General features: G+C 48.8%; 1 protein-coding gene across 1 annotated transcript; it reads right to left on the bottom strand.

Annotated features, from left to right (window-relative positions):
- Positions 1-3,571: 3,571 nt before the first annotated feature.
- DHRS7C (dehydrogenase/reductase 7C) lies at positions 3,572-24,289 on the bottom strand. The gene is made up of 7 exons (XM_045569491.1): positions 24,136-24,289; positions 13,619-13,731; positions 12,666-12,668; positions 11,934-12,144; positions 10,096-10,188; positions 4,856-5,011; positions 3,572-3,823 (listed from the first exon to the last, which is right to left on the bottom strand). The coding sequence occupies exons 1-7, from the start codon at positions 24,287-24,289 to the stop codon at positions 3,615-3,617; spliced, it is 939 nt and encodes a 312-aa protein (XP_045425447.1). The 3' UTR covers positions 3,572-3,614.
- Positions 24,290-26,222: the final 1,933 nt, after the last annotated feature.

Here is a 26,222-nt window from a genome sequence, read left to right on the forward strand (position 1 = left end):
GAAACCTGTAGGAGAGGACACTTCCTCGCCTCTTCCTAGCTTCTGCCTTTGCTGGCCGTCTTTGGTCTTTCATAGCTCGCAGCTGTCTAACTACAACCTCTGCTTTGTCACCACACGGCATTCTCGCTGCGTGTCTCTGTCCTCACATGGCTACCTTCTTATAAGGACCTCAGTCACCTTGGATTAGGGGTGCACCTGCTCCTGTGTGACCTCACATTGACTAGTTACATCTACCCCATTTCCAGATAAAGTCACATTCTAATGTACCGGGGTTAGAACATCAACATGGGAGGGACACAAGTCAGTCAATACCACGAGGTAATCAGAGAGTTTAATAAGGGGAGTAGTTACAGATGTGTGGTCAGGGTTAAGGGAAACCAATAGAGGATGAAGGCTAACAACAGCCAGGAGCCATTAACAGCCCTAGGCCCAAAGGGGCGAAGGGAGGGAGCAGCTCCCTAGTGTAACCCAAGGGGACACTGCCTGATGGGACCTGTGGCCTTCAGTGGCAAGTCGCAACCTGGCGGGGAGAGAGCCTGGGGACGAAATACTGCAGCCTGGTTCTCCTCCTGCCAGCCAACCCCCAATGGCTGAGCCCATTGTGGCAGTCTGCAACGCCAGCCTCCTGGAGCGCTGGGACAGAGCAGCCGTGGCCACCCCCAGCAATGTGTCTCTCTATGTGTGGCCTTTATCTGTGTGGTCTTCTTGCAGCCACACAGGGGGTGGCCCCTGGGGCTCCGAGCAATGTGCTTTCTGGAAAGATTCTGGTCTCTCCAGAGAAGGGCCCAGATGTTAACAGTGGTTGTCAGGGTATGTGATTGTTTCTTCTCTACTTCTTTATGCTTTCCCACTTTTCCCAGTTTACAAAATTTGGTAGATACTGGGGGGCGGGAAGCAAACCCCCTCCATCTCTCAGCTTGCAGTGTGAGGGCTGCTGCAAGCTCTGCAGGGTCTCGGGGCAGCCGCTCCAAGGTCGGAACAGTCGCTGGCGCCTAGAATCCGTCCTCCTGCGTCCCAAGGGCTCCCTGCCTGCCCTCCTCCTGCCCTCATTCTGCCCAGAGTCCCCCTTGGCTTTCTCGTCGGTAAAATGGACTTGTCAGCCCTTCCAACGAGTTCAGGCGACGTGAAGACCAAGTGGAATCTCTGCACGGAGCGATCGCTCCTGGGCGACCGTGAGCGCGATTACGCGGCGCTCGCTGCGATGCCCGCGGTCTCCGAGCCGAGGGTAGCCAGGAAACGGCGTGGGCCACAGTGCCGCCTGGTGGTCACTGCTCACATTGCACGACACGTTATTAACCCCCGCGTTTTCAACCTCGGGGCTGTGGGTTTCCATTCACCAGGCCGGGGAGACACCCCTTCCCAGAGAGCGGCGGGGCTGCGAGGACACAGGGACATCTAAACGCAATAGGGAGCATTCAGTCAGACGGAGACCAGAGGCCATGGACAAGAAACTTACCGACAGGTCTGTGGGACGCCTGTCATTTAGACTTGCTAGGTCCGCCCGCAAGTCCCTGACCTTCCTCTGCTCTGGGGCGCCCCCAGCCAGCGGGCAGGGGACCGCGGAGCAGACCACGTACCCCGAAAGCCCTTCCTCCTGGCCTGTTGCCCCACGTGGCTTCTTTTGGGAAATCCCAGGTGTCTACCATCTTCCTCCCACTTTGGAGCCCTCACTCTCCCCGAATGTGACCCTCAGCGCCAGCGTGGACGCTTCCAGACACCGTCCCTTCCGGCCCTCCCCCATCTCCCAAAGGGCCAGCTCTTGTCCCAAACTCGCCAGCGATCAGGCAGAGCCCTAAGGGGCGCCGGTCAGGACCCCGCAGCCTGGGTCTGGGTCGTGGCCAAGCTCTGCCTGGAGCCCAGCTCTGACCGTCTCGGGACTGGCTGCCTGTGGCCCTGGCTCCGGCCTCTACTGCCCCAGAGCTGCCATCCCTGTTCTCTGGCCGCCAGTCAGGTCTCAGCTACTTCCCTGCTGCTACTGGGGACCTGAAGCTCCTCCCACCAGCCTCTGCTGGCTCTGGCCCGAGCACCCCCAGGGCACCCCACCCCTGAACAACCACCTCGCAAAAGAAAATTCCCTGGCTGACTCCAGCCTGCCGTGCCTTCTGCACAGCTGATCCTCCTAGACCCTCCACGTTGTAGGAGCGGAGCACCAGCTTGTCCCGGGCAGGCTGGGCTTTAGGGTGATCACGTGATCCTGGGCATTTCCCTTTTAAAATTAAGATTTATGTATGTGCGTATGTGTATCTTATATATGCTAATTTTGTTAAGTGACTTAGGTACAGGGAAGAAATTTTTGTCCTCGTTCGTTTATAAATATTAGAAAAGTTTGAGTCAACAGTGATAATATTAGAGCAAAAAAGGTACCCTACATTTGCCAAGGGCCCAAGAATCATATACTGTTTATATAAGAAAAAGTAGAATAAGTAAAGTGTCCACTGTAAGGCTGGTGGCCGGCACCCCTCCCTTCCCTAATGGAAAAAGAAGAAGAGGCCACGACCTGCCAAGGACAATGCCTGCAAGGCCCAGTAAGTTAAAGGACAACCACACCTGGATGGTTACCCTGATAAGAGTCTCGGTTCCTGGAGTTCACACGTACCACGGGCCCCTCTTATTTCTCAATACCCGCCCTAAAACTCCAAGGGACAATTCCTTGTTCTCCCCACCATAAATCTTCCTGCCAAAGAAACCCCTACCCCCATCCCTAAAAACATATATAAACCCACTCAGACTTCTGGGCGATGCGACTTCCCGGGTCTCTCTGTCTTGAGGCCAGTGAACCTCGCCCGGGAGCGCCCCAATAAAGCCTCGTTGCTTATCCCTCTCAACTCTGCTCGTCTTTCTTTCTCTGGCACCGGCCACTCCGTTCTTAAAACCTTACATCCACCTGTAAGGTGGATGGCGGTTTTAAACGTGTTGTTTTGAGAATGTAAGAAAAGGGCTGCATGCGATTGGTATCCTGGGATAGAGGTTCTCAAGTTTGTTAGAATCAACTGAGAATCTAAAAATCCAGATCAGCTGGGCCTGGGCCTCCCTCAGTCCTATTAACCCCTCCAGGGGAGGAGCTGATTCTGTCCCCCAGCCACGTGGGGCTGTTTAAGTTTAAATTAATTACAATTAAATAAAAGAAAAAATTCCACTTCTCAGACACAGGGGGCCACATTTCAAGGGTGCAGCAGCCACACGTGGCTAACGGCTCCCACACTGGACAATGGAGATTATAGGGTTATTTCCATCCTTGCAGAAAGTTCAACAGAGCAATGCTGTCCTAAAGGTCGCCAAGTGCCGCTCCAGCTGTTGGAGGGTGACGTGGGCAGGCCACGCTTGTATCAAACCGGCGGTCTCAGTGAGTTTCGGAGCAGGCCAGCGGCCACGGTGTGTGAGTATGCGGGGTTAGATGCTTAGGGCTCCCGTTTCTCTGCGCAGTTGACACCCTACACAGTAGAGAAACTTCTGGGTCCGACCATCCTCACTGTGTGGCGAACGTCTCCCACAGGGAGGTCTCGGGTGAGGGGCGTGGCTGGCTCGGGCCCCCCAGGGCTAAGGACAGAACAGAAGAGCCAGCATCGAAGGGAAGACTTTTATTCCCCTGGGGCGGCCCATTTGGCCCCCTGCGGTTAACCCTCCTCTGGCACGTTCAGCTTCTCCTTCACCCCACAGGCCACCACGGCGAAAAAGAACTCGGGGAGGAAGGTGCGGACGTACACGGCGGCCTTGGGGATGGGGTTGGCCATGAAGACCTCTTGCTTCTTCCGCCTCACGGTGCGCATCACCTCCTCCGCCACTTCCACGGGGTGCACGCCGTAGGCCAGCTTCCTGAAAAAGACTGCAGGGCCCCGCGGGGGGCCGGGGGTGCGGGCTCAGCGGGGAGCACGCGGGTCAGAACCCCGTGCATGCGTGTGCAAGGACGGGCGTGGGGCCGGCCCTGGAGCCACGGGTTCCAGGCCCACCCCGCCCGCCACGGGCCGCCGCACCCTGGGGGAGACACTCTACCCCGTGGGCGTCCACTTCCTCCTCCCTACGGCGGGCCCAGTTTCCCGCCCCATAACCTCACAGGGGGGTTCTGAGGGGTGGACGGGACAGAACGAGCTTAGGAAATAAGAAGGTCCCGGATGAATTATGGGGCTGTTGTTGTGAAGCTGTGCTTGTCAGGAGCCTCCGGGGACCCCTGGTCTGTCCCCGATCTAGGTTCATCTCGGTTCCTCGAGATAAGACCTAGAGCCTTGGGCAAGGTGGAGCATCTCTGGATTTAGAGTGTCCTAGAATAGTGATAATAAAAAGGTGCATTTCTGGAGTGCTCACAGTGGGTGGGTTGCTGTGCCAAACCCTTTGGAAGCCAGAACCGTGAGTCCTCCCAGCAACTCTGTGAGGTAGGTATTGCTATTGTCCCTCGTTTTCTAAGGGGAAACTGAGGCACAAAGCGATGAAGGCACTTGCCCATGTTCAACCGTATGACACGTGGCAGGGGCAGGCTTGCAGTGCAAGTGGCCTGGCTTTGGACTCTCTGCCTCCACTCTGTGCTGCCTCCTTGGGAAAGGGGGAGCAGGAAGGTTCTCAACGACCAAATCCTGGCTGTGACACAGGGGTGGCAGGCCCAGAGACAGGCAGTCGCTTGGCAAGGTCGCAGAGCAAGCTGAGTGGCTGAGCTGAGCCAGGGCATGGTCTGTTGGTTGCAGGTTAGGATTCTCTCTACCTGGTGCCCCAGGTTTGAAGGTTTGGGGCCCCCACCCTGCTGTGAGCCTGTCCCAGAGGCCCACCACCCCCAGACTCATGCTTCAGGAACACCCCCCTGGGCCCAGTGAAACCAGACTCTTCCAGAGTCCCTGCAGGAGCTCCCAGCTTCCCTCTGAAATCTCACATTTCCACATGGAGGCTTCCCAGTTTCCTTGCTCCAGATACGTGTGGTACGACCGGATGAAGGTCGGCATCACGGTGCTGACAACAACGTCATATTCCTCCACTTCCGCTCGGAGGCAGTCAAAGAAGCCTAGTGCAGCGTGCTTGGAGGCAGCATCTGGAAGAGAAACCAGCCAGTTGAGCACGAGAGGGTCTGGTGGGGGCACTGGAGAGAAGAGGACTGACACACACCTTCCTGCAGGCTCAGAGCTGGGAGGGGCCTCAAAAGTCCAGCCCTCGCCTTGTAGCTGGGGTCAGAGAGCCCCTGGGAAGTGGTGGAAAGAGGCAGAGCTACGATTGAATCCAGCTTAGCCACTTGCCTGCTGTGTGATATTGGGCAAATCGCTTTACCTCTCTGAGGCTCAGTTTTCTTAACTTAAAATGGGGATAATATCTCCCTTGCCAAGTTAATGTGAAGATCAAATGAGAAAACACATATAAAATGCCCAGCATAAGCATGAGTTCTCGTTCCTTCCCAGGAAGGCTGATACCCGAGGGGCTTTTCCAAGGTCTGGGGCCACTGGTGGCTGTGGTGAGCCTGTAGCACAGGTGTCACCTCCTGCTTTCTTGAGCCCCGTTTCCTCAGAGAACCAGTGCATGTAACCCATTCACCAAATTCAGTTCAAATCGTAGAGGCCATGGGTTGGGTAAACAGGAATCATTCTAGGCACTCCAAAAGGAGTGAAGTGGATGTTCCTTGAAGCTTTGGGAAATTAGAGCCACATCTGGGGTGTGGTGAATCCCAACTTCACATTTGGGGGTGTCAGGAGGCAGAGGGAGGGAGTAGGTCGTCCCTACCACTGTGCCCAGGTACCTACAACTAAACCCCTTTCCTGGTTCTCCCAGCCTGAGGACCCAGCTATCCCCTCTTCTTCCCTGCCTGCCCCTCCAGGCTGCCCTTTGAAAACCATCTCCCCCCACCCCCTGCCGTGCAGGGTTCGAATGCAGGTGCTACGGTCATGGGTTCCTCACCCGTAAATGGGGCTAACCCAACAAATGAGCCATGTTGGTTCCATCACACTGTGCCTGGCCCATGGAAACCCTTTGATGAGTGGTCGGTATTTTCGTGATCACTCTGGTTTTCATCAGGGTCCCAAATAAAGATGTCTACGGTGGACAGTGTGAGAATGCCAGTTCAGAGGCTGGCCGGGGACCACAGTGAATGGGGAAGCCAGACTCTGCCTAAAAGCTGCGGCAGCACTGGGCTCCGGCCAACTGTCGCCACGGGAAGGCAGGCCCTGTGGTTGCTCAGGAGGAGCTGGAAGTCCTGATTTTCATTGAAATATCCCAATATTTAAATAATTAAATATTAAATAATGAATTAAAAATACATTGCCATCATGCTGGCCACACCAAACGCAGCTGGGCACCTGCTTCAGCCTGTGCCCCCAGGCGGCCCCTGCTTGGTTTGTGCAGTGAGTTTCCGTACATCATCTCGTTGCAGCCTCTCTGCACCTGTGTGACACTCGCTGTCTCGTTAATACACTGAATGAAAAGACACAGAGGAGCTATTCTGCCCACTTTATGAATAGTGAAATATGAGAAACACAGAGAGGTTATGTGAAAGGTACCAGGTTGCACAGCCAAAGATGGCAGAATCTTGGCTAGAACCCATGCCTCCTGCCTTCTTTGCCCTGTTAGGACTCCCCTCGTGGTTCACCGTGAACCCAGTTCTGCCGACATAAAGCAGATTGTTATAGCCAACAGGCAAATACACATCAAAACCACAGTGAGGGCCGGGCGCGGTGGCTCATGCCTGTAATCCTAGCCCTCTGGGAGGCCGAGGCAGGTGGATCGCTCGAGGTCAGGAGTTCGAGACCAGCCTGAGCAAGAGTGAGACCCTGTCTCTACTAAAAATAGAAATAAATTATCTGGCCAACTAAAATATACAAAAAATTAGCCAGGCATGGTAGCGCATGCCTGTAGTCCCAGCTACTCGGGAGGCTGAGACAGTAGGATTGCTTAAGCCCAGGAGTTTGAGGTTGCTGTGAGCTAGGCTGACGACACGGCACTCACTCTAGCCCGGGCAACAGAGTGAGACTCTGTCTCAAAAAAAAAAAAAAAAAAAAACCACAGTGAGATGCCGTTCGACACCACTAAGACGGCTAGAATCACAAAGATGGACAATAATTGTCGGCAAGGAGTGGAGAATATGGAACACTTCTGGTTTGCTAGAGGGGACATAAAATGTACAGCCACTTTAGAAAACAGCCTGGCTGCCCCTCACCTGTTAAACATAGCTATCACGTGACCCAGCAGTTCCTCTCGTAGGGGGACCCAAGAGCAGTGAACATGTACGTCCGCACAGAACCCTGTGCGTGAGCATTCAGAGCAGCGTTATTCACAGGGGCCAAAAAGCAGACGCAACTCAGGCGTCCATCAGCTGACGAATGGACAAATGCAATGTGGTGTATCCCCCAGTGGAATGTCACTGAGCCATAGAAGGGACACAGCACTGACCCATGCTGCAGCCTGGGTCAACCTTGAAAACATTCTGAGTGAAAAAGCCAGTCACCAAAGACTGCATATCGTGTGATTCCATTTACATGGAAAGTCCAGAGTAGGCAAATGTAGAGTGACAGAAAGTAGATCAGGGGTTGCCTAGGGCTGGGGGGATGGGACACCAGCGGGTGATAGCTCAGGGGTGGGGGGCTTCCTTTTGGGGCTAGTGAAAATGTTCTAAAATTGTGGTGGTGGATGCACAATTGTGAGTGTACTAAAAACCATTGAACTTTAAATGGACGAATTCTATGGCATGTGAATTATATCTCAATACAAGTGTTATCAAGAAAAAGGCTATCAGCTCAGCTTGTTCATTTATCCACCAACTCCCGGATTCCTTCAGTCATTCAACAGTGAAGCCCCTGCTCTGGGTGGGGTCTTGGACAAGGAGCTGGGGCCCCGGAGGTGGGACAGAGGCAGTGCACCCACAGCTTGGCAGCAGGGCAGGCACACGGCAGTGGTTTCCATGTGGTGTGGCTAGTGCAGGAGAGGGGCGCGCGCCTGCAACAGGAAGGACACATGGCGTGATGCCGGTGTCTGGTTCTGAGCCTCAGAGCCCCCAGTCTCCCCACCTGGGTGGATGCTAATGGAATGGTGGCACCCAGGGACATTGCATTTCTTTTGCGTGGTCAAAAGAGACCCACTCCTGCAGTCAGCAGACCTCTGGACACTCCCATATCACCTCCCCATGTCCTTCCAAAGCCAGACTGGGAGGAAGAAGAGAGCTTGGGGCTGGTCCAGGGTGGCATCTTTTTATTCAGACATTTGCATGGGAAACTCTGTCCCCCTTCCTTCCTCAGCTGCGGAGAAGCCAGATTACAGCTGGAGGGGTGGAGATGGCCCGTGGAAATTCTTAGCCCTCAATGCTGTGTTTGGGAATTGCTCCAGGGAAACCAGTGAGTTTGTCCTATATGGGTCAGTGGCCAAAGGGCCCATTGCAGTGCCCAACCTCACCATTCATCATGTCACCTCTGTCTGTGTCCCCAGCACCTGACTTTAGGCATTGAGACATTGTTTGTTGAATGAATGAAGGTGTGGGGTAAGGAAAGTGAAGAGTCGTCAGGTCCTGAAAGGAACATGTATGGAAAGTTGAAAACTACAAGGAACCATGGGGGGATTTATGAGCGGGCTGGGGAAGGGAGGAAAAAGGATGCGGCCAAAACTGCTGTGTGTGGGCCAAGCCCATTCTTCCCTTCCTCCTGGGCCCCAGGTGGACTGGGCTCCCCAGCGTCCCTTGCACTTAGGTGTGACCGGGTTCTCCCATAGGGTGTGAGCAGAGGTCGTGGGTGCTACCTCCCGGCCTGGGGCTTTAGACGCTGGGCACGCCTCCCCCTACTCTCTCCTCCTCTGGCCAGCCAGAACCCAAAAGGGGCAGGGACCCAGCTGTGACCACCGGTATCAGTGCCATGACTTTGCAAGACCCTGGGTCCCTCGACAACCCTGAGGCACCGTGGTGCCTGGTGACCTGAGCCCTTCCCAGCGAGACTGCCACGTGGAGAACAAATAAACTTCATTCTTATGTGACAGTCTTACAGCACCGTGGGCTTAAACTACCTAACGCCACAAGTGGAAAAAGGGAGGTAAAACACTACTGGGGGACATTACGGGCTGAATTGTGTCCTCCCTCCTGAAATGCATAAGCTGAAATCCCAACCCCCAGTACCTCAGAATGGGTATTTAGACACAGGTCTTTAAAGAGGTGATTAATTTAAAATTAGGCCATTAGGCTCGGCCTACTCCAACCTGACCGGTGTCCTTAAAAGAAGAGGAAATTTGGACACACAGAGACGTCGGACGTGAGGAAAGACCACGTGAGGACACAGCTTGAAGCTGGACACACACAAGCCAAGGAGAGAGGCCTCAGCAGAAGCCAGGCCTGCCCACACCTTGATCTTGGACTTCCAGCCTCCAGAACTGTGGGAAAAATAAATTTCTGTTGTGTGAGCCGCCAGCCTGTGGTATTTTGTTGTGAAATCCTGAGCAAACTCCTACAGGGACTTACCCATTTTTTCACCACCCTCCTTCCACCCTTCTACCCATCGAATATTTTCTGAGCCTCTGCTTTGCACATGGAACTGTGGGCCATGAAGCATGTTCCTCACCCTCCCACAACCTACCTCATGGGAACTGGGAACATCTCCAGAATTTTTCCGACTAGATCCCATGAACATGCACCCAGAAGTCCTTCTCCCCATTGAACTTTTTAAAGGACTCACCTTTGGAGCTGCCCCTGCCCCGAAATCCTGACCCTTTCTCCTTCTGTCTTCCTCAGAACATCTCTGTCCCTGTCCCATTCTGTGATGTGCACCTGTCCTTCTCCTTCCCAACTGTAATCTTCCCTGCGCTTCAAGCGCACCTTTATGGAGGAAGGGCCATTTGAGCTGGGGCTGTGTGTCCATGTCAGGAGTGTGACCTTCATCTGGCATTGTCATGTTCTGCGAGCACATGTCCTGCCTGCTTGTGAGACTCTGAACTTTGCAGGGAGACAGACCTTACCTTTTCTGTCTCGGCATCTCCCAGGGTGACATGCCAGCTGCAGGAGGTTGAAAAATAGGAAGTCCAGGGGTGGAAGACAACCCAGCAGACGGACGGTCTCATCCCGGGCCCCTCCCCTGTAACCACACGCCCTGTCATAGACACAGCAGCTCGTGTCTTAGCATGAGACATGCAACAGAAGACGTTTTCGTCTTAGCAACTCACAAGCCGTGCGGAACGGGATTCCGAACTTCCCTTGGATGTTATTCACTAGCACGATTTGGCCTGTTCTCCGGGAGATCATGTTGGGGAGCAGGGCTGGAAGACAGGGACAATGGGTCTCAGTTCGCAATCCTGGCCCGAGCCAGGCAGCACAGGCCCTCGCCACACCCCCATCATCACACATGGCTCAGCTGCCTCCATGGTGATTAGAGTGTGGCAGGGCAGAGATGGCATGGGCCCGGCTGTCATTTATCCAGTGTGTCCAAAGTGTGGGCCGGACTCAGCTGGTGAATTGCTGGGTGATTTTAAATGACCCCCTCCAATGTGCATTAAGTGACATGAATTTCAGTGGTAAGATGAGTATTCCCTTTTCAGTTCTCCTGTTGCCTCCAGAAGGAAGTCTCTTGCCAGTTCTAATGTGTTTTTGCTGCCTCTCCTGTGGGTGCCAACCTTTTAGCAAAGAGATGGGAGACTCTGGGGGTCTCGGGCTGCCTTGGGAGAACTTCCTTTGTTTAGTTTTCAGGTTGCCCTCTCTTTATTGAAAGTGAAAGGGATTTTCAACTTTGTTGGCAGTATAAGGCTCCATCCTAAAGTGAATTTAATTTAAAAGTGAGGACATTTGGAGAAAGATATTAAGTAAATAATAGTCCCTATGTAGCAGGGACATGGCAGAAATGAGAAGACAGTGTTCAAAGACTCCACTGTCCGAATGGTGGGCTAGGCCCAGCCCCTTCGTGTCAGAGATGGGCGACCTGAGGCCCGGGGCTCACGACTAGACTCGGGCCCTCAGCAGGTTAGAGGTGCAGCCAGAAGGGGAAACCAGTCCTGCCCTTTTCCATTCCACTTCTTCCGTTCCTCACTTTGATGCCAGTGGACAGTCCTTGTCAAGCTTTGCTAGGATGACACACCTTTGCTGACTGCACGGTGTGTCCACAGGGACTGGACTGGAAGAAACTGCTATCTCTGGGGCACCATTCTAGGCACACTGGGCAGCATCTTTCTGCCCCAATTGCTTCTTCCCTTCATCTCACTCCTCAGAATCCCACCCTAGAGGCTCCTGGCATGGGAGCTGGCTGCAGAGAAGGTGGCTCTAAACCCGTGCCTCCTCAGGGCACCCCACTCCCCAAATGGAGGGGTTCTCCATGCTTACATTCTCCATGAGCTTCTGCTCTGATAAACGTGGGGAGGAGCTTCAACTGTGGTTCTACCCCATGGGCTTCTCCAGCCCCACCCTCCAGGCTGCAGCCCTGCATTTCAACTTGGCGGCAAGAACTCTCCACCTGGTGGCTCCTGGCCCCTCAAACAGGTCCACATGGGAACCACAACTTGATCTTTTAAAGGGAGACGTCCTCCTGCCTTCCCTGTTTCTGTGAAGGGGTTGAAAGAATACCTGGTCTCTTGTAGTTTGGGAATAAACCCTTTTTCTTCATTTCTGAGGACAGAATCTCTTTTGACCAACTGTCATGGTTAGCAGCAGATCAACTGCAAGGTTGATAGAACAAAATGTTTGCAAAGGATGAAGACAATGGCCCAGAGATGTTGCATTGGAGGGAAGCGATGGATGTGAGTAGGCAGAGAGTGGTAAAGGGCAGGGCTTGGGTGGGAAGAGGGGGTTTCACAGAGAGGGAAGTTGAAATACACCAGTAAGGTATTTCCTAAATCCCCTTTCTTTCATCAACATTTTCAGTGAGAATGCGAAAGCCCTCACCAAATAGGTAGGGTTTTTTCTGAGGGGGTTGGGGGGTTCCATCCAAAGTTTGAAGACTGTCCCAGCTACATAACAGAGCCCTCCCTAGCATTGGGTGTCCCAGATACCCATGGGAAAGTCAAACTCACGAGACCTTTGGTCAGTGTGATGGGCCCAAAGTAGTTGACATCCATGATCTTTCTGTCCAGCTCCAGAGAAATCTTATGGGCAGGCCCCTTCACCTTCATGCTGGCATTGTTGATGAGGATGTCCACGCAGCCGTAGCAATCCAGGACTTCTTTTGCCACATCCGGGACACAGCTGATATCCGAGAAATCCAATAGGACCAGCTTTGGGGTGAACGTCTGTTGAACCAACGAGAGAGGCAGACCATGTGTGGGATCTCCTCCCTCTTGTAGACCTAGGGGACCCTCAATCCAAGAGCCACCCCTTTTGAAATTCAAAGCTCATAAAATGACTGCCAAAAAAAGAATAAATGAAGAGGAAGAAACAGAAGTGACTCTGGGATGAAAATGGATGGAGAATACATTCTTGAGGACCTGGGCAACAACAATAACAAATCCAAACATAAATAGGTAATAATAAAGTCTGAACTTGTGGCCAAGGTTCCAGAACTGATAAATCCAAATGAGTATTGTCCTTCACCATGGTTCCCTTTGGAGGCTGTGCACTGATTCCATTGGTGACTGTTACTTTTAACATTTCTAAGCTCCTTTCCTAACTGGGTTACAACCTGCAAGAAAATCCATCACAGAACTTCATAGCAAAAATGTAGCACACTTTGTTTGTGACCAAAATCATACACTCAACATAATATTTTTGGAGCACCTACTGTGTGCCAGAAACTATGTTCAGCCCTAGACACTTGCTGTTATCAAGACTGTTGGTTTAGAGGGGGAGGTTGGGCACATTGATGGTACCATGAGATCAATGCAATCCCAGTGTTTGCCAAACACTAGTCCTGAGATGTGCCCTTGAAGATGGGGTTCCCTGGCCTCATTTGTTTGGGAAACACAGACTATTCTCCCAAGTTCTTCTTGGAGATACACAATGCATATTAGCATATCAAAGGCTCCCCAGAGTCCCTCGGTATAAAAACCAGACAAGCTTGGATTAACAGTATTTCCCACACAGTTGACCACAAAACCTCATTTTCACCCAATACCTAACAACATCCCAAGAAACACACTTTGGAAACTTTGGTGTTGCCCTGTTTGCCTGTTCAATCCCTCTCCTCAAAGGCCATACTCACCTCCAAATGAATTTTGGCTGTTTGCACACATCAAATCCAACCTCAAGGGTAAAGATTAAGAAAAAATCCTGAAGGGAGCTCCAAAGGCAATTCCCTGAACACTGCTCTAGAAATGCCTGGAAAACTGCAGCCTCATTGAAGTAAGTGTTCACTTCCTAGGAAACTTCTTGGAAGGCAATTTCATTTCCCTGGTTTCTTTGAAGGAGATAGCACTTGAGCACCTGAGGTTTTTTTTTTTTTTTTTTTTTTCCTTTTTCTGTGTTTGTTTTAGTCAACTGTGTTTGTAATTACAACCCATACCTGTGACATCCCCTGTCTTCTGGATCCTTTTGAGGATGAGTTTATAGAATCAGGGCAAAAATCGCTGGCCAAAGAACAAATTTTTGTCACGGTGAGTGGTCAAAATGAGACAACCCCTCATGGCTGGCAGACATGCCTATGTCAAGGTCCCATTCCCCAAAGCAATCACCAGACTTCCCCCACTTGGCCCAAGAGCTGGGCCTGAGCAATGAGTGGAGGCTAACGGTGCACAGGGGTTACCCAAGCCAACTGCTGGAAGGCCTTACCTTGCTGGGGTCAGCCACGCTGATCAAGGCATCATATAGGATCTCTAGCCTCTCCCAGTTCTTTCCACACAGCACCAGCCTTGCCCCACCCGTGTGGAACACCCGAGCACACTCTGTGGGGAAGAAGGAAGCAGGGCGGACACACTGTGTGGATGGAGCCACTGACGGTGAGCCCCCTCTCTTAGGATCTCAAGAACTCAAAGAGTTCAAAAGTCATAGCAAAGCAAGGTCCTTTAGAGGTTGTTTTATCCAGCCACATCCCTGGGCTGGAATTTTTTTGTCATTTCCAGCCTCAGCTTGGTTGCTCCCTGTGAAGGGGAGCTCACAGTGCAGTGAAATAGCTCTTCCTTTGTTGGAAAGCTATGATTATTGGAAATTCTTCCTTTTACTGAACAGAAAGATGACTCTGTCCACTACAGACCTAAAGATATATCAATCTAAAGATATTGGAAACAGCTATCATGTTTTTTCAGACCACATATCACCAATTTCCTTCACATTTTCTCTAGGGGTAGATAACTCAGCCAGGTATATATATATATATATATATATATATATATATATATATATATATATACACACACACACACTTTCTGTCTAATTAATTTTACTCTGACCTCCTTGGTTAAGTACATTCCTAGGTTTTTTTTGTTTTTTTTGTTTTTTTGCAGCTATTGTAAATGGTACTGAATTCTTGATTTGATTCTCAGCTTGGCTGTTATCACTCTATAGAAATCCTACTGATTCCTGTCATTGATGACACAAACAAATGGAAAAACATCCCATGCTCATGGATTGGAAAAAAATCAATATTGTTAAAATGTCTATACTGCCCAAAGTGATTTACAGATTCAATGCAATTCCCATGAAAATACCAACGTTTTTTACAGAACTCGAAAAAATAATCCTAAATTTCATATGGAACCAAAAAAGAACCTAAATAGCCAAAGCAATCCTAAGCAAAAAGAACAAATCTGGATGCATTGAATTACCTGTCTTCAAATTATACTATAAGGCTATAGTAACCAAAACAGCGTGGCACTGGTATAAAAGTAGACACATAGATCAATGGAATGAAATAGAACCCAGAAATAAAATCACATATCTATAACCAGCTTATTTTTGACGAAGCAGACAAAAACATACACTGGAGAAAGGATGCCCTATTCAGTAAATGGTGCTGGGAAAACTGAAGAGCCACATATAGAAGCATGAAACTCAATCCTTATCTCTCAACATATGCAAAAATTAACTCAAGATGGATTAAAGACTTAAATGTAAGACCTGAAATAATAAAAATTCTGGAAGAAACTTAGGGAAAACACTGTGGGACATTGGCCTAGGCAAAGAATTTATGACTAAGACCCCCAAAGCAAATACAACAACAACAACAAAATAAATGGATTTAATTAAACTAAAAAGTTTCTCTACAGCAAAAGAAATAATTAACAGAGTAAACAGACAACCTACAGAATGGGAGAAAATATTCACAAACTATACATCTGACAAAAGGCTAATATCCAGACTCTATAAGGAACTCAAACTAATCAGCAAGAAAAAAACAAATAACCCTATTAAAAAGTGGGTAAAAGACATGAACAGACATCTTTCGAAAGAAGATACACAAATGGCCAAAAATACATGGAAAAATGTTCAACATCACTAATCATAAGGGAAATGCAAATTAAAACCACAATGAAATATCACCTTACCTTTGTCAGAATGGCCATTACTAATAAGTAAAAACAATAGATGTTGACACAAATGCAGTGAAAGGGGAATGCTTATATGCTGTTGGTGGGAATGTAAATTAGTACAACCTCTATGAAAAACAGCATGGAGATTCTTCAAAGAACCAAAAGTTGATCCAGCAAACCCACTACTGGGTATCTACCCAAAGGAGAAGAAATCATTATATCAAAAAGACACATGCATGTCTATGTTTATCACAGCATAATTCACAATCGCAAAGATGTGGAATCAACCTAAGTGCCTATCAACTGATGAGTGGATAAAGAAAATGTGATATATAAATACACACACACACACACACACACACACACACACACATACACCATGGACTACTACTCAGCCATGAAAAAGACTGAAATCATGTCTTTTGCAGCAACTTGGATGGAATTGGAAGTCATTATCCTAAGCAGAAAGTCTCAAGAACAGAAAAACAAATACTGCATGTGCTCATTTATATGTGGGAGCTAAATGATGGGTATACATGGTCATGCAGAGTGGGATGACGGACTGTGGAGATTCAGAATAGAGGAGATTGAGAGGGGTCTGAGGCATCAAATATTGCTTATTTGGTATAACATACACTATTCAGATGACAGGTACACTAAAAGCCCTGACTTCCCCACTATACAATTCATCCATGTAACAAAAAACCACTTGTACCCATTAGATGTATTTAAATTAAAAAAAATTTACTCTGGAACTAATTCCTGGATCACTCAATATAGGACTTTTCAACTGAGCGTTAGTTGGTAGACCCAGCATTCTTGTGTAGCAATGATACTGATACTTGTTCTACGAACTGTTGAAAGAGACTAACATACATTAGCTCATCTAATTCTCACAGTTACCTTACAAGGTAGTGTCTTAGGTTGGGTTCCCAAGAATAAGATCTGAGACACGGATCCAGGTGACTAGAATTTATTGAAGGAGTGCTCCTCAGAGAACACCTATCAGGGAGTGAGGACATGGACTAGGTGCCAAGCAAGGACGTGGTCTCAGGTAAAGCCTAGCCTTGGCTTGATCCAAGGAAGATTCTGGAGCCTAAATCCCACTGCAGAGCTGTCCCACCTGGAGGCAAGAGGACCAGCCTTTGCACAACTGTGTCACCCAGTCACTGACTGTGGGCTGCCTGCTCTGGGGGTGAGTGCATGGACTGCATAACTCCAAGTCTCTGGGAAAACAAGTGTCTGTGAGCCAGTAGCAGCCAACCCTCACAGCGCTTGGCGAATGGATGAAATGGTCAAGAACAGGGATCTAGAAGAGGTATCAACAACACCTCTTCCAGAGTGGTACTTATTATTGTCCCATTTTATGCCAAGAATTGGTGAACCCAGACTGACTGGGGACACTGGCCCACTGGAGCTGGATGTCCTGAGTGCAATGGCTCAAAGTGACCTTATGGCTGTGTGATTTTCTCCTGCAGGGCTCAGCAGCCTGATGCAGGTGGACAGAGGGGACCAGCTGGACAGGAAAGCTGGCTGGGGTTTGATAAGCAGGCATCAGGGGCAGGGGAATTGTGGTATTGGAGAGAGAGCAATTCTGGTGTTGGGCCATGAAATCTGAGCCAGGTGGGAGCAGGAGTGAAGGCAAAAGGGTCAATAGAGAAGATAAGTAAAATGCTCAACATCTCTATTCATCAGGAAAATGCAAATCAAAACCACAATGAGATATCACTTATCTCCAGTGAGAATGGCCTTTATCAAAAAGTCCCCAAACAATAAATGTTGGTGTGAATGCAGAGAGATAGAAACACTCATACACTGTTGGTGGGACTGCAAACTAGTGCAACCTCTGTGGAAAGTAATATGGAGATACCTCAAAGAGGTACAGGTAGAACTACTGTGTGATCCAGCAATCTCGTTACTGGGCATCTACCCAAAGGAACAAAAGACATTCTACAAAAAAGACATCTGCACTAGAATGTTTATAGCAGCACAATTCACAACTGCAAAGATGTGGAAACAACTCAAGTGCCCATCAATACATGAGTGGATTAATAAAATGTGGTATATGTATACCATGGAGTTCTACTCAGCCACAAAAAACAATGGTGATCTAGCACCTCTTGTATTAATCCTGGATAGAGCTGGAACCCATTCTACTAAGTGAAGTATCCCAAGAATGGAAAAACAAGCACCACATGTACTCACCATCAAATTGGTATTAGCTGATCAACACTTAAGTGCACATATAGTAATAACATTCATCGGGTGTTGGGTAGATGGGAGGGATGGGTGTATATACACATAATGGGTGCAGCGCACACTGTCTGGGGGATGGACAGGCTTGAAGCTCTGACTCAGGTGGGGCAAAGGCAATATATGTAACCTAAACATTTGTACCCCCATAATATGCTGAAATAAAAAAATTTAAAAAAATAAATAAAAATTATGCTTATAAAAAAAAAGGGAGAAGACAAGTAGAGGGCTTGAGGGATGAGAGGTCTCAGTGAGGCTAAAAGCAGGTGTACCGGGCATAACAGAGAGCTGGGAGGAGGCACACTGTGGCCAGTCTGCTGACTGAGGGAAACCCGAATCCAGAAGTAACTGTGTGAATAATGTCACCTTGAATTGTCAGGACTGCAGAGAATGGAATATTTTTCTCAGTGTAGGTGTTTTATTGACAAAGGGGTGGTCCATGAAAATTATCAATGGCAGAATTCAATAAAGATGTGAATTTGTTTTCAAGTTCATTTGATGCAGTAAATCAAGATCCCAACAGGTCTTGGAAAATGACAGAAAGATTCTAAACTATGTGGCATTATTTGCATACTTTATTTGGAATGATAAGTATGAAGGAAAACAAATAACATTCTGAAAAAACTGGTTATTAAAATATATTGTAAAGCTTCAGAAATTAAAGCCACGTGTCAGCAGTTCAAGTCTACATAGAAATATTGATATAAATAGAGCCAGGTATTGATGAGAATTTAGTATATGATAAAGTTAGCATATTAAATTAGTTGGAAAAGAACATATTATTTAAAAAGTGATATTTGTAAATATATTTGGGATGGAAAAAATCTATATGCATTATATGAAAAAATACTAAATATTTAAATGTAAAAACAGAGCCATAAGAGAACTTGAAGAAAGTAGAAATGAATGTATTAATATACTCTTGCATTTCAGAAAGATCTTGTGAGCATGCCTTGAAGGATGAAGTCATAACAGAAATGATTTGTAGATTTTACCCTTTAAAACCCTTCTTATAGCAAAAAATTTAAAAAAAATGATGAAGAAGAAAAATTAGGAAAAAATATTTATAACCTATATGCAAGAAAAGGGTTAATTTATTTGATATACAAAGGACTCTTATAAATCAATAAGAAAAAAGATAAAGATCGTAATAAAGAAATTGACTAAGGAGATGAGTAAGTAATTCATAAAAGAAGCACCAAGAACTAGTATACAGAAGATAGAAACCAATGCCAATAACAAAGAATGCAAATGTCACTAATTTCAATTGTCAGATAATAAAAATCAATCTTGGCAAGATATGAGAAAAAGGGCTCGTCACACATTCATTGCTGGTGGCAATAAAAATTGTTACAATCTTTTGGAAGAAAAACTTGACAGTATCTTCACAAGTGATGAATGTCAACATAGACATAGTTATATTATTGTCTATCTTGGTACCATTTATAACAGTAAAGAGTTGGAGATAATTGTAAATGTATAATGTGTTAATTATAGAAGATTGGTTCAGTAAATTGTAGTGCATCTATGCATAGAATATTTTGAAGCCCAAAGCCAATGTTGCACAAATGGGTCTACTGACATGGAAAGAAGCTCACAATAGAGTAAGTCCTCTCACCCCCCAAAAAACGAAGAAAAAAAAAAAAAGATTTGAAACAATATGTCGGATATGATGCTGTAACAGTGGAGTGTGTGTGTGTGTATAGAAGGCTGGTAAATCCTACATATGTATATGTAACAGGATATTAAATTGCAAGTTTAACTGAGGCACTAAGATCAAATAGATATAAAATTCCAAAGTTAGGTGCCAGTCCAAGATGCAGATTTTCAAAGGAAATAACCTAACCCTATTTCATGAAGTTCAATTCCCTTTACCCACAAATAGGATACAAATGGATCAAGGAAGAGAAGAGAGAGCCCTCTGAAGGAGGACTCTCTGGACAAGACATTGTGAGTCTTTGCTCATGGGCCAGGCTGGAGCTGGGCTTTCCCACTCCCCCCATCCTGGAGGGCAGGCGCCAGTGGGATCACTGGGATAGTGTGCTTCCCTGCAGCTGGGGGCGGGGACGGACGCCTGAGTTACCCCTGAGCAATCCGTGGGCAAGAGCCCGGGGCCAGCCAATGTCCTGAGGGCAGAGGGGAGGAAAGCTGGGCTGCTCTGTGAGGACTGACCTGCAGAACTGCAGAAGCCACCGTGGCCGGAGGTGGGCCATGCGTGGGTTGGGAGCTCTTTTGAGGTCTGCCCAAGAAGACCTCCTAGGAGGGCAGTTGGACCCCAAAAGAGAGGGTCTATGTGGGGTACACTGCCTGAAAACCAGGGGCTGAGGGGGGATTGAGCAAGCGGATAAAAAAGCCACGTGCCCCACTTCAGAGACGTGCAGGTGCACGTTCCCAGGGAGGCCCCTGAAGGACCACAGAGTGCCACAGAGGAAGACTCAGACTCACTTTTAGACACGTGCCAGGCGCATGGAGTTGACGCCGCCTTATAACACTGTCAGTGGGTAAGCGTTTTTCTTGCTCTCCTGTCTCTCCTCCTTGTGGCCCCTGAGCCCCCAGAAGGGTCAGAAACAGCGCGAAGCTGCCCTGCAGCCCACCCTAGCTGGGGACAGGAGCGGAGGGGGGGAAGAAAGCTCAGCTTCAATGTTGACGTGTTCACTAGGTATTAGTCGGGGCATCCCAGTTTCTGGATCAATGGTATGTTTTGGAAGCCGCTAAGACCAAAGGATTTTGCATGATGTAACAATAATGAGAAAAGTCGGGAGATCACCAGACATTTTTTTCTGAAGCTGCAGAGGAAGGTACATACGAGGCGGCTGCCTCCCTGTCTGCTCACCGCTGGGCACGTGAGCACCATAAAGATGCAGAAAGGAAATAAAATGACGTGTTCACACAGGATGTTCCCGAGTGGGTGGGGTTCTAGGTGTGTTTTATGTTCTTTTTACTTAAAAAATTCTTTTTAATACCTGTGGCTTTTATAATAACAGAATTCACTCAGGGAGACGTCACCGGGAGGCGGGATGCCCAGCCTCGCAGCGTTTGGGCTGCGATCCCGAGTGGCGGAGCGGCCGCGCGGATTTGACAGATCGGAGAAATGAGGTTCGGTGAGTTAACATGAATCCCCCAGAGTCGCGCAGCTGGGAAGCGGTGACGCCAGGACGGGAACCCGGGGAGTCTGACGTCCAGGTTGGGGGTGACTTGTTCTCCACACTAGGCTGGCTCTTGGCCAGTGCGCACCGCTGAGGAAGGGCATGGTGGGGTGTCTGGTGCCCACCGTACTCTTCCTCCCTCTCTTGAGGACAGGCACCCCGTTGCAAGCTGGGCACTGGGGTAGGGGCCTGCAGCCAGGGGCCAGACCAAACCTCTGGCCTCGGCGTCGTGGAGACTGCCAGGGGTGTTTCTTCCCTTCGTTCCATCTGCCCTCTGTCCCACTAACACCTGCCTTTGCTAAGGGGCACCGGAGGCTGGAGCCAGTGGTGCGCTCACCGCCTTGGCACTCAGGCCCAGGGGTGCTACTCCCTACTGAGTCACCGTGCTGAAGCCAGGCCTTAGGGGCACTCAGGTGCTCTTACTCTTGTTCTTTATTGGCTCAGCTCAGCATCCGTCTGGTGTCAAGCACTTGGGCACCAGGCTTTTCCTTTTTCATCCAGTAACCATAAATTGAGTCCCTCCTTCCATATTCCATCAAATCTAAGATGCCATCGACTTAAGATGTTTCCTGATTTCAGAGATTATAAATGGCTTTTTAAAGAGCCTGTGGAGACTGTAAGAAGCTGTTGATTGAAGGAAAATCAGCCTTATTTCAGAAATGTGTGGAGGAGAGAAACTGCATTTTAGAAGCGAAAACACGCAGGTGGGGCTGACCTTGTCCAGCACTCCTGGAAGCAGAGCAAGCACAGGGCTTGGGCATTTTGATTGTCACTCTTGCTGCAGAGACAGTGGGCGCAGGGTGACGCAATTCCAGACATGGCTGAATTGTGGGGGTTTGGGGTGAGGGCTGGATGTCCTGATCTTTGATTCCGCAGTAAATACTGGGCGCCGGGCTCCGTGCCGGTACCGGCGCTGCCCACAGGGTTCCCGTGGGTTCCCTGGAGCCGGGGAAGCTGTGGCTGTGCACAGCCCACGTCAGCCGCCCGGTGCCCCTCTCTGTTCTTGCCTGGGCCGTGAGAAGGGGAGCAGTTGGCAGCTGGAATCACTGTCATCAGCCGTGTGTGGAGGCGAGGCATTTATTTAAGGTCACACACGCCCTGCTCCTCAAGTTACTGCTAAATACTGGGACTTTATTTTTTTCTACTTTGCATTTCTTTCCAGGGTGGGTGGGTGAGACGCAGTGGAAAAGGACGCTGGCGCAGTCAGGACAGACTAGGCCGTAGTCCTCTGGCAATGCCGTTTTCCTCCTGAGATGTGTTTCCTGGGCACTTGATTTGTATGAATACAATGTATGGTTGAATGAGACTGAAATAAGTGGGACTGTTGAAACAGACATCTCTCAGCAGTGGATAGAAGGGTTCTATCTAGTCAGAGAAACCCCGCAAGGACGCAGAAGAACTGAGCAACCTCCCCCACCGACAGGATCCAGCCGACACCTGCAGGACGCTCCACCCAGCGACAGCACAGGGCACATTCTTTTCCTTCGCTCGCGGAGCGTGTACCCAGATAGACCACATCCCAGGCCATAAAACACATCTCAACAAATCCAAAAGACTTGAAATCATACAGAGCACATTCTCTGACCGTATTGGAATCAATCTGGAAATCACTTAAACAAATATGCAAGAACAGACTTATCTGAGAGAGTGCCTTCCCTGATCACATGTCCCCTTGAGAGATTAGTCATTACATGAACATTTCTGAGTATTTACTGCACACCAAGCATTGAGTTGGGTGTGAGAATGGCATGAATAAAACACGAGCTTCACCACTGGGAAGCGTGTAACTAGGGGGCCAGCTGAGAAACACGGGGCTACGGCACATGGCTGAAGTACGCTCACGGTGGTGTGCACACACCAGGGGCCACAAGAGTGACCAGGCCAGTCCTTCAGGGACCTTCCAAGAGGAAGGAGCAATTAAGGTGGCAGGAAGTCTCCATGGTTGCAGTCATATCAGGGCTCGCTTGTTAGCAGCCTGGCCTGATGCTAGACAAAGATGTTTTATTTGGAGAGCAAGATTTTCCCCAAGCCTTTGATTCTGAATGGCTTTGGGGGGCATCTCTTCTCCGATTCTCCAGGGCAGAGTCCTCCCTGTTGGCCTGTGTCTGGCCCGATTGACAAATATGTGTGCCCTGACTTGCCCCCGTAGAAGGTAGAGTTTGAGTTTATGTCCCTACTGCTGCTTTTGAGCACGGATTCCAATGCTGCAGGATACCCTCTCTGGGAATGGTTTCTGGGACTCACCCAGGGGCCACACCGCCAGCCTGGTCTGTCTGCTTTCTGCTTTCCTTTTTTATCTTACGTGGTTGACCCAGGTCGATCGCTCACTGAAATCTAACCCATCCTCAAAGCACGCAGATTTTTTCCAATCAGGACACCTGGGAGAATGAGCAGCAGCTCTGTGAGAATTCAGAGGCTGTGGATGTTCTCCTGACAGCAGCCCTGTGGGAGTGAGCGCCCAGCCCCCCAGAGCAACTCCTAGGAAGGGGCAACCCTCAGAGCATAGTGACCAAATGGACACTTGTTGAGTGACTAATGAATGTTTGGCTGTGTGGGTTCTATGCCTGACTAAAAATAACAGCAACAGCAAAAACAACAACAGAATGCAGCAAAATTGCCGCTGAATTGTATGACACGGAGGGTTGCACTGCCACTGCTTGGAGTGACAGAGTCAGAGTCTTGTAAACCTGAGGACAGTTACTACCTCTCAGGTTGCAGATGCTACCAGAGGAAGAGCCCTCCGAGACTATCTGATTCAGGGTTGCAAACGCAAATGCCTTCAAGGCCAGGGTTGGAATGGATGAAAGACTCAGGCCGAGTGGGATGTAACAGGGACTGGGGGTGTGTGTGGCACACTGGAGTGTGCACGTTCTGCCTAACTGTGCTCACTGTTGTCATTACTAACCCTTGAGTGGTGCCCACTACAGCCCCAGGCACTGCTCTAAGTGCTATCTGCCTATGAACTCATCTTCCTCACAGCAGCGTCAGGAGGTAGGGACGACTGGCCTCCCTCCTTCCTTTATAGGTGGGAAATCCAAGGCACAGAAGGGAAGTGACCCGCTAGTCAGTGCTGGAGCCAGGACTTGAACCCAGCCCCGGAATCTGGGCTCACAACCAGTACACAGCCCCAGCAAAAGGCTTAGCATTTTCAAAATTTCTGGAAACCCCATGAAGGCAAAACAAATCACATCCGCAAACCCATTTTGGCCCTTAGGCTGTGAGTTTGCAACCCTAGATATTCCAACTGCTCCATCTATCAGGCAAGGAAGCCGCAGCCTCCAGAAGAGCAGCCCTTGCTGGTTAATGAGAGACGCTGGGGGAGAACACAGGACTGGCCCCCGCCCACTGTGCAGGTCTGCCCACATGCCACCACTGTCCTTCAGGGCACAAATGGGCACAGGTGGGGGCGCAGCCAGCTTACCCTTGCCCAGTCCTGAGATGGCATCGGTGATCACCACCACTTTGTTCTGCACGGCTGACTTTGACCACAGCCGGGACACCTCTTGATAAATGAAGAGGAGGCCGCTGATTCCCAGGAGGAGCAGAGGCAGCATCAGCACAGCTATGACACTCATCTTGTTCTGGGGGAGAGCGGGGTGAGAGAGGATTGTCTCTGCAAAGACACACCGATCAGGACGCCCAGGGGCCCCAGGCTGCAGGGTGCATTCACTCCAAGCCTGCAGCCTCCTCTCCGGGAGCTCAGCTCTGTGCAAGCCCCCAGGCTGAACAACAAGGGAGTGCGCCAATCCCCACACGGTCAAAGAATAGAAAATTACTCACGGTGTCTCCAAAAGCAAACCGAATTCAGGGGGCCTGCCCTCCCCAGAGGTTAATGACAGATTTAATTAAAATGGGTCTGCATTTTTGGAAGAAAATCCATGTGTTAAGGCCACTTGCTTAGGCCCTAATGGTTATTTATAGCTTTCGGTTGTGCTGAAAATCTTGCAGGGTAAATATAGTGTCTATGCTGATATTCAGGAACACATGCTGGCCGGATCTGGTTTCAGAGTTCTTGCCAGGACTTTTAAAGCTCTCCTGGCTCGTCTGACTCTCAGAGGTTTCCTCTGCAGTTTGGGGCTGAGCGTGAGGGATCAGGACCTGGGATGTGCAGGACAATTACTCTCACTCCTGTTAACACTCGTAACCAGGTAGTTTCCAGGTAGTTCAGACAGATGTGGCCACGAGCCATCCGGCCTTCCTTTCTAGTTGGGGCTGAAAAGCATAACAGGTTTAAAGGCCGTTAAACAGACTGAAGCCTGTTGCAGAGGAAGCATGTGGAGGTGTGACATGCAGTACCAGGAAGAGCACGGTTTTAGGAGTGTTTCTTGCCTTTCCAAGCCTTAGCTTCCCCACCTGTAAATGGGCAGAGCGGTGTTATCGCATATCTTGCAGGACTGTTGGGGAGACAACAGAAGATATTGCCAACATAGCACAGACTCTGGCCCACCGGGAGATAATGGTTGTTATCTTTAATGATTAAGAATACTAAGAATTTATCCCCAATGTAAATATTTTAATTTCATGAAGGAACTCAGTAGGATTAGAAATGGGGAGATATAAATCCAATTCAAGTACTTGACCCATCCACAAAGACTGATCATAATGATAATAATAAATATCAATTGTTATTAATAAATAAATAATAATCATAATTTGTGTGGTGAAGACCATGGGGCTGACCAGGAGTGGGGTCCAGAGGAGTGTACAGGGGTGAGGAGGGAGAGGGAAGCTGCATTTCTTTCTTGGAAATAAGGAATAGCGAAGAAAATTAAAAAAACCTCATTTTTTTATTGACATTTAATGTACATATTAGAAATGTGCACATATCATACATGTAGAACTTGATGAATCTTCATAAACTGAACACATCCTGGTCAAGAAACAGCGCATTGCCAACATGCCCCCATCATGTCTCTTTCCTTCCCTAAAGGGAACTATTTTCTAACTTTTAAAAGCATATATTAGTTTTGCCTAAGTGTGTATTTTCTTTTTTTAACTTCATTTAAATAGATTCACAAAGTTGTCACTCTTTGGCTCAATATTACATTTGTGAGATTCATCCATATTGTTGTGTGAAGTTGGAGATGATTCATTTTCACTCTGTGAATATACCTTACTTAGTTAATTCATTCTTCTGAAAGTGGGCAGGTGCAAAGGCCCTGTGGCAGAGTGTGCTTGGTATTCTCAAGGAGCAGCAAAGAGGCCAGTGCACTGGAACAGAGTGATGAGGGTAGAGATGAGTAATAGACGAGATTAGGAAGGCAGTCGAGAGCCTACGTATCTTGTAGGACATGGCTAGACCTTTGGCTTTTACTCTAAATGAGAAAGTAATCCTTGTAGGGTTGTGAGGAGGGAAAAGACATGATTTGACTTTCACTTACAGGCATTAGATGGTACGAGGACAGGAAGGGAAGTAGGAGGACCAGTTGGAGACTTTTGCAATAGCAATCTAGGTAAGCAGTGATGGTGGCTTTGAGGTGGCAGCAGTCAGGGAGGTGGGAAGTGCCT

Source organism: Lemur catta, chromosome 15 (genome assembly GCF_020740605.2).
Source record: "Lemur catta isolate mLemCat1 chromosome 15, mLemCat1.pri, whole genome shotgun sequence".
Classification (NCBI taxonomy): Eukaryota; Metazoa; Chordata; class Mammalia; order Primates; family Lemuridae; genus Lemur; species Lemur catta.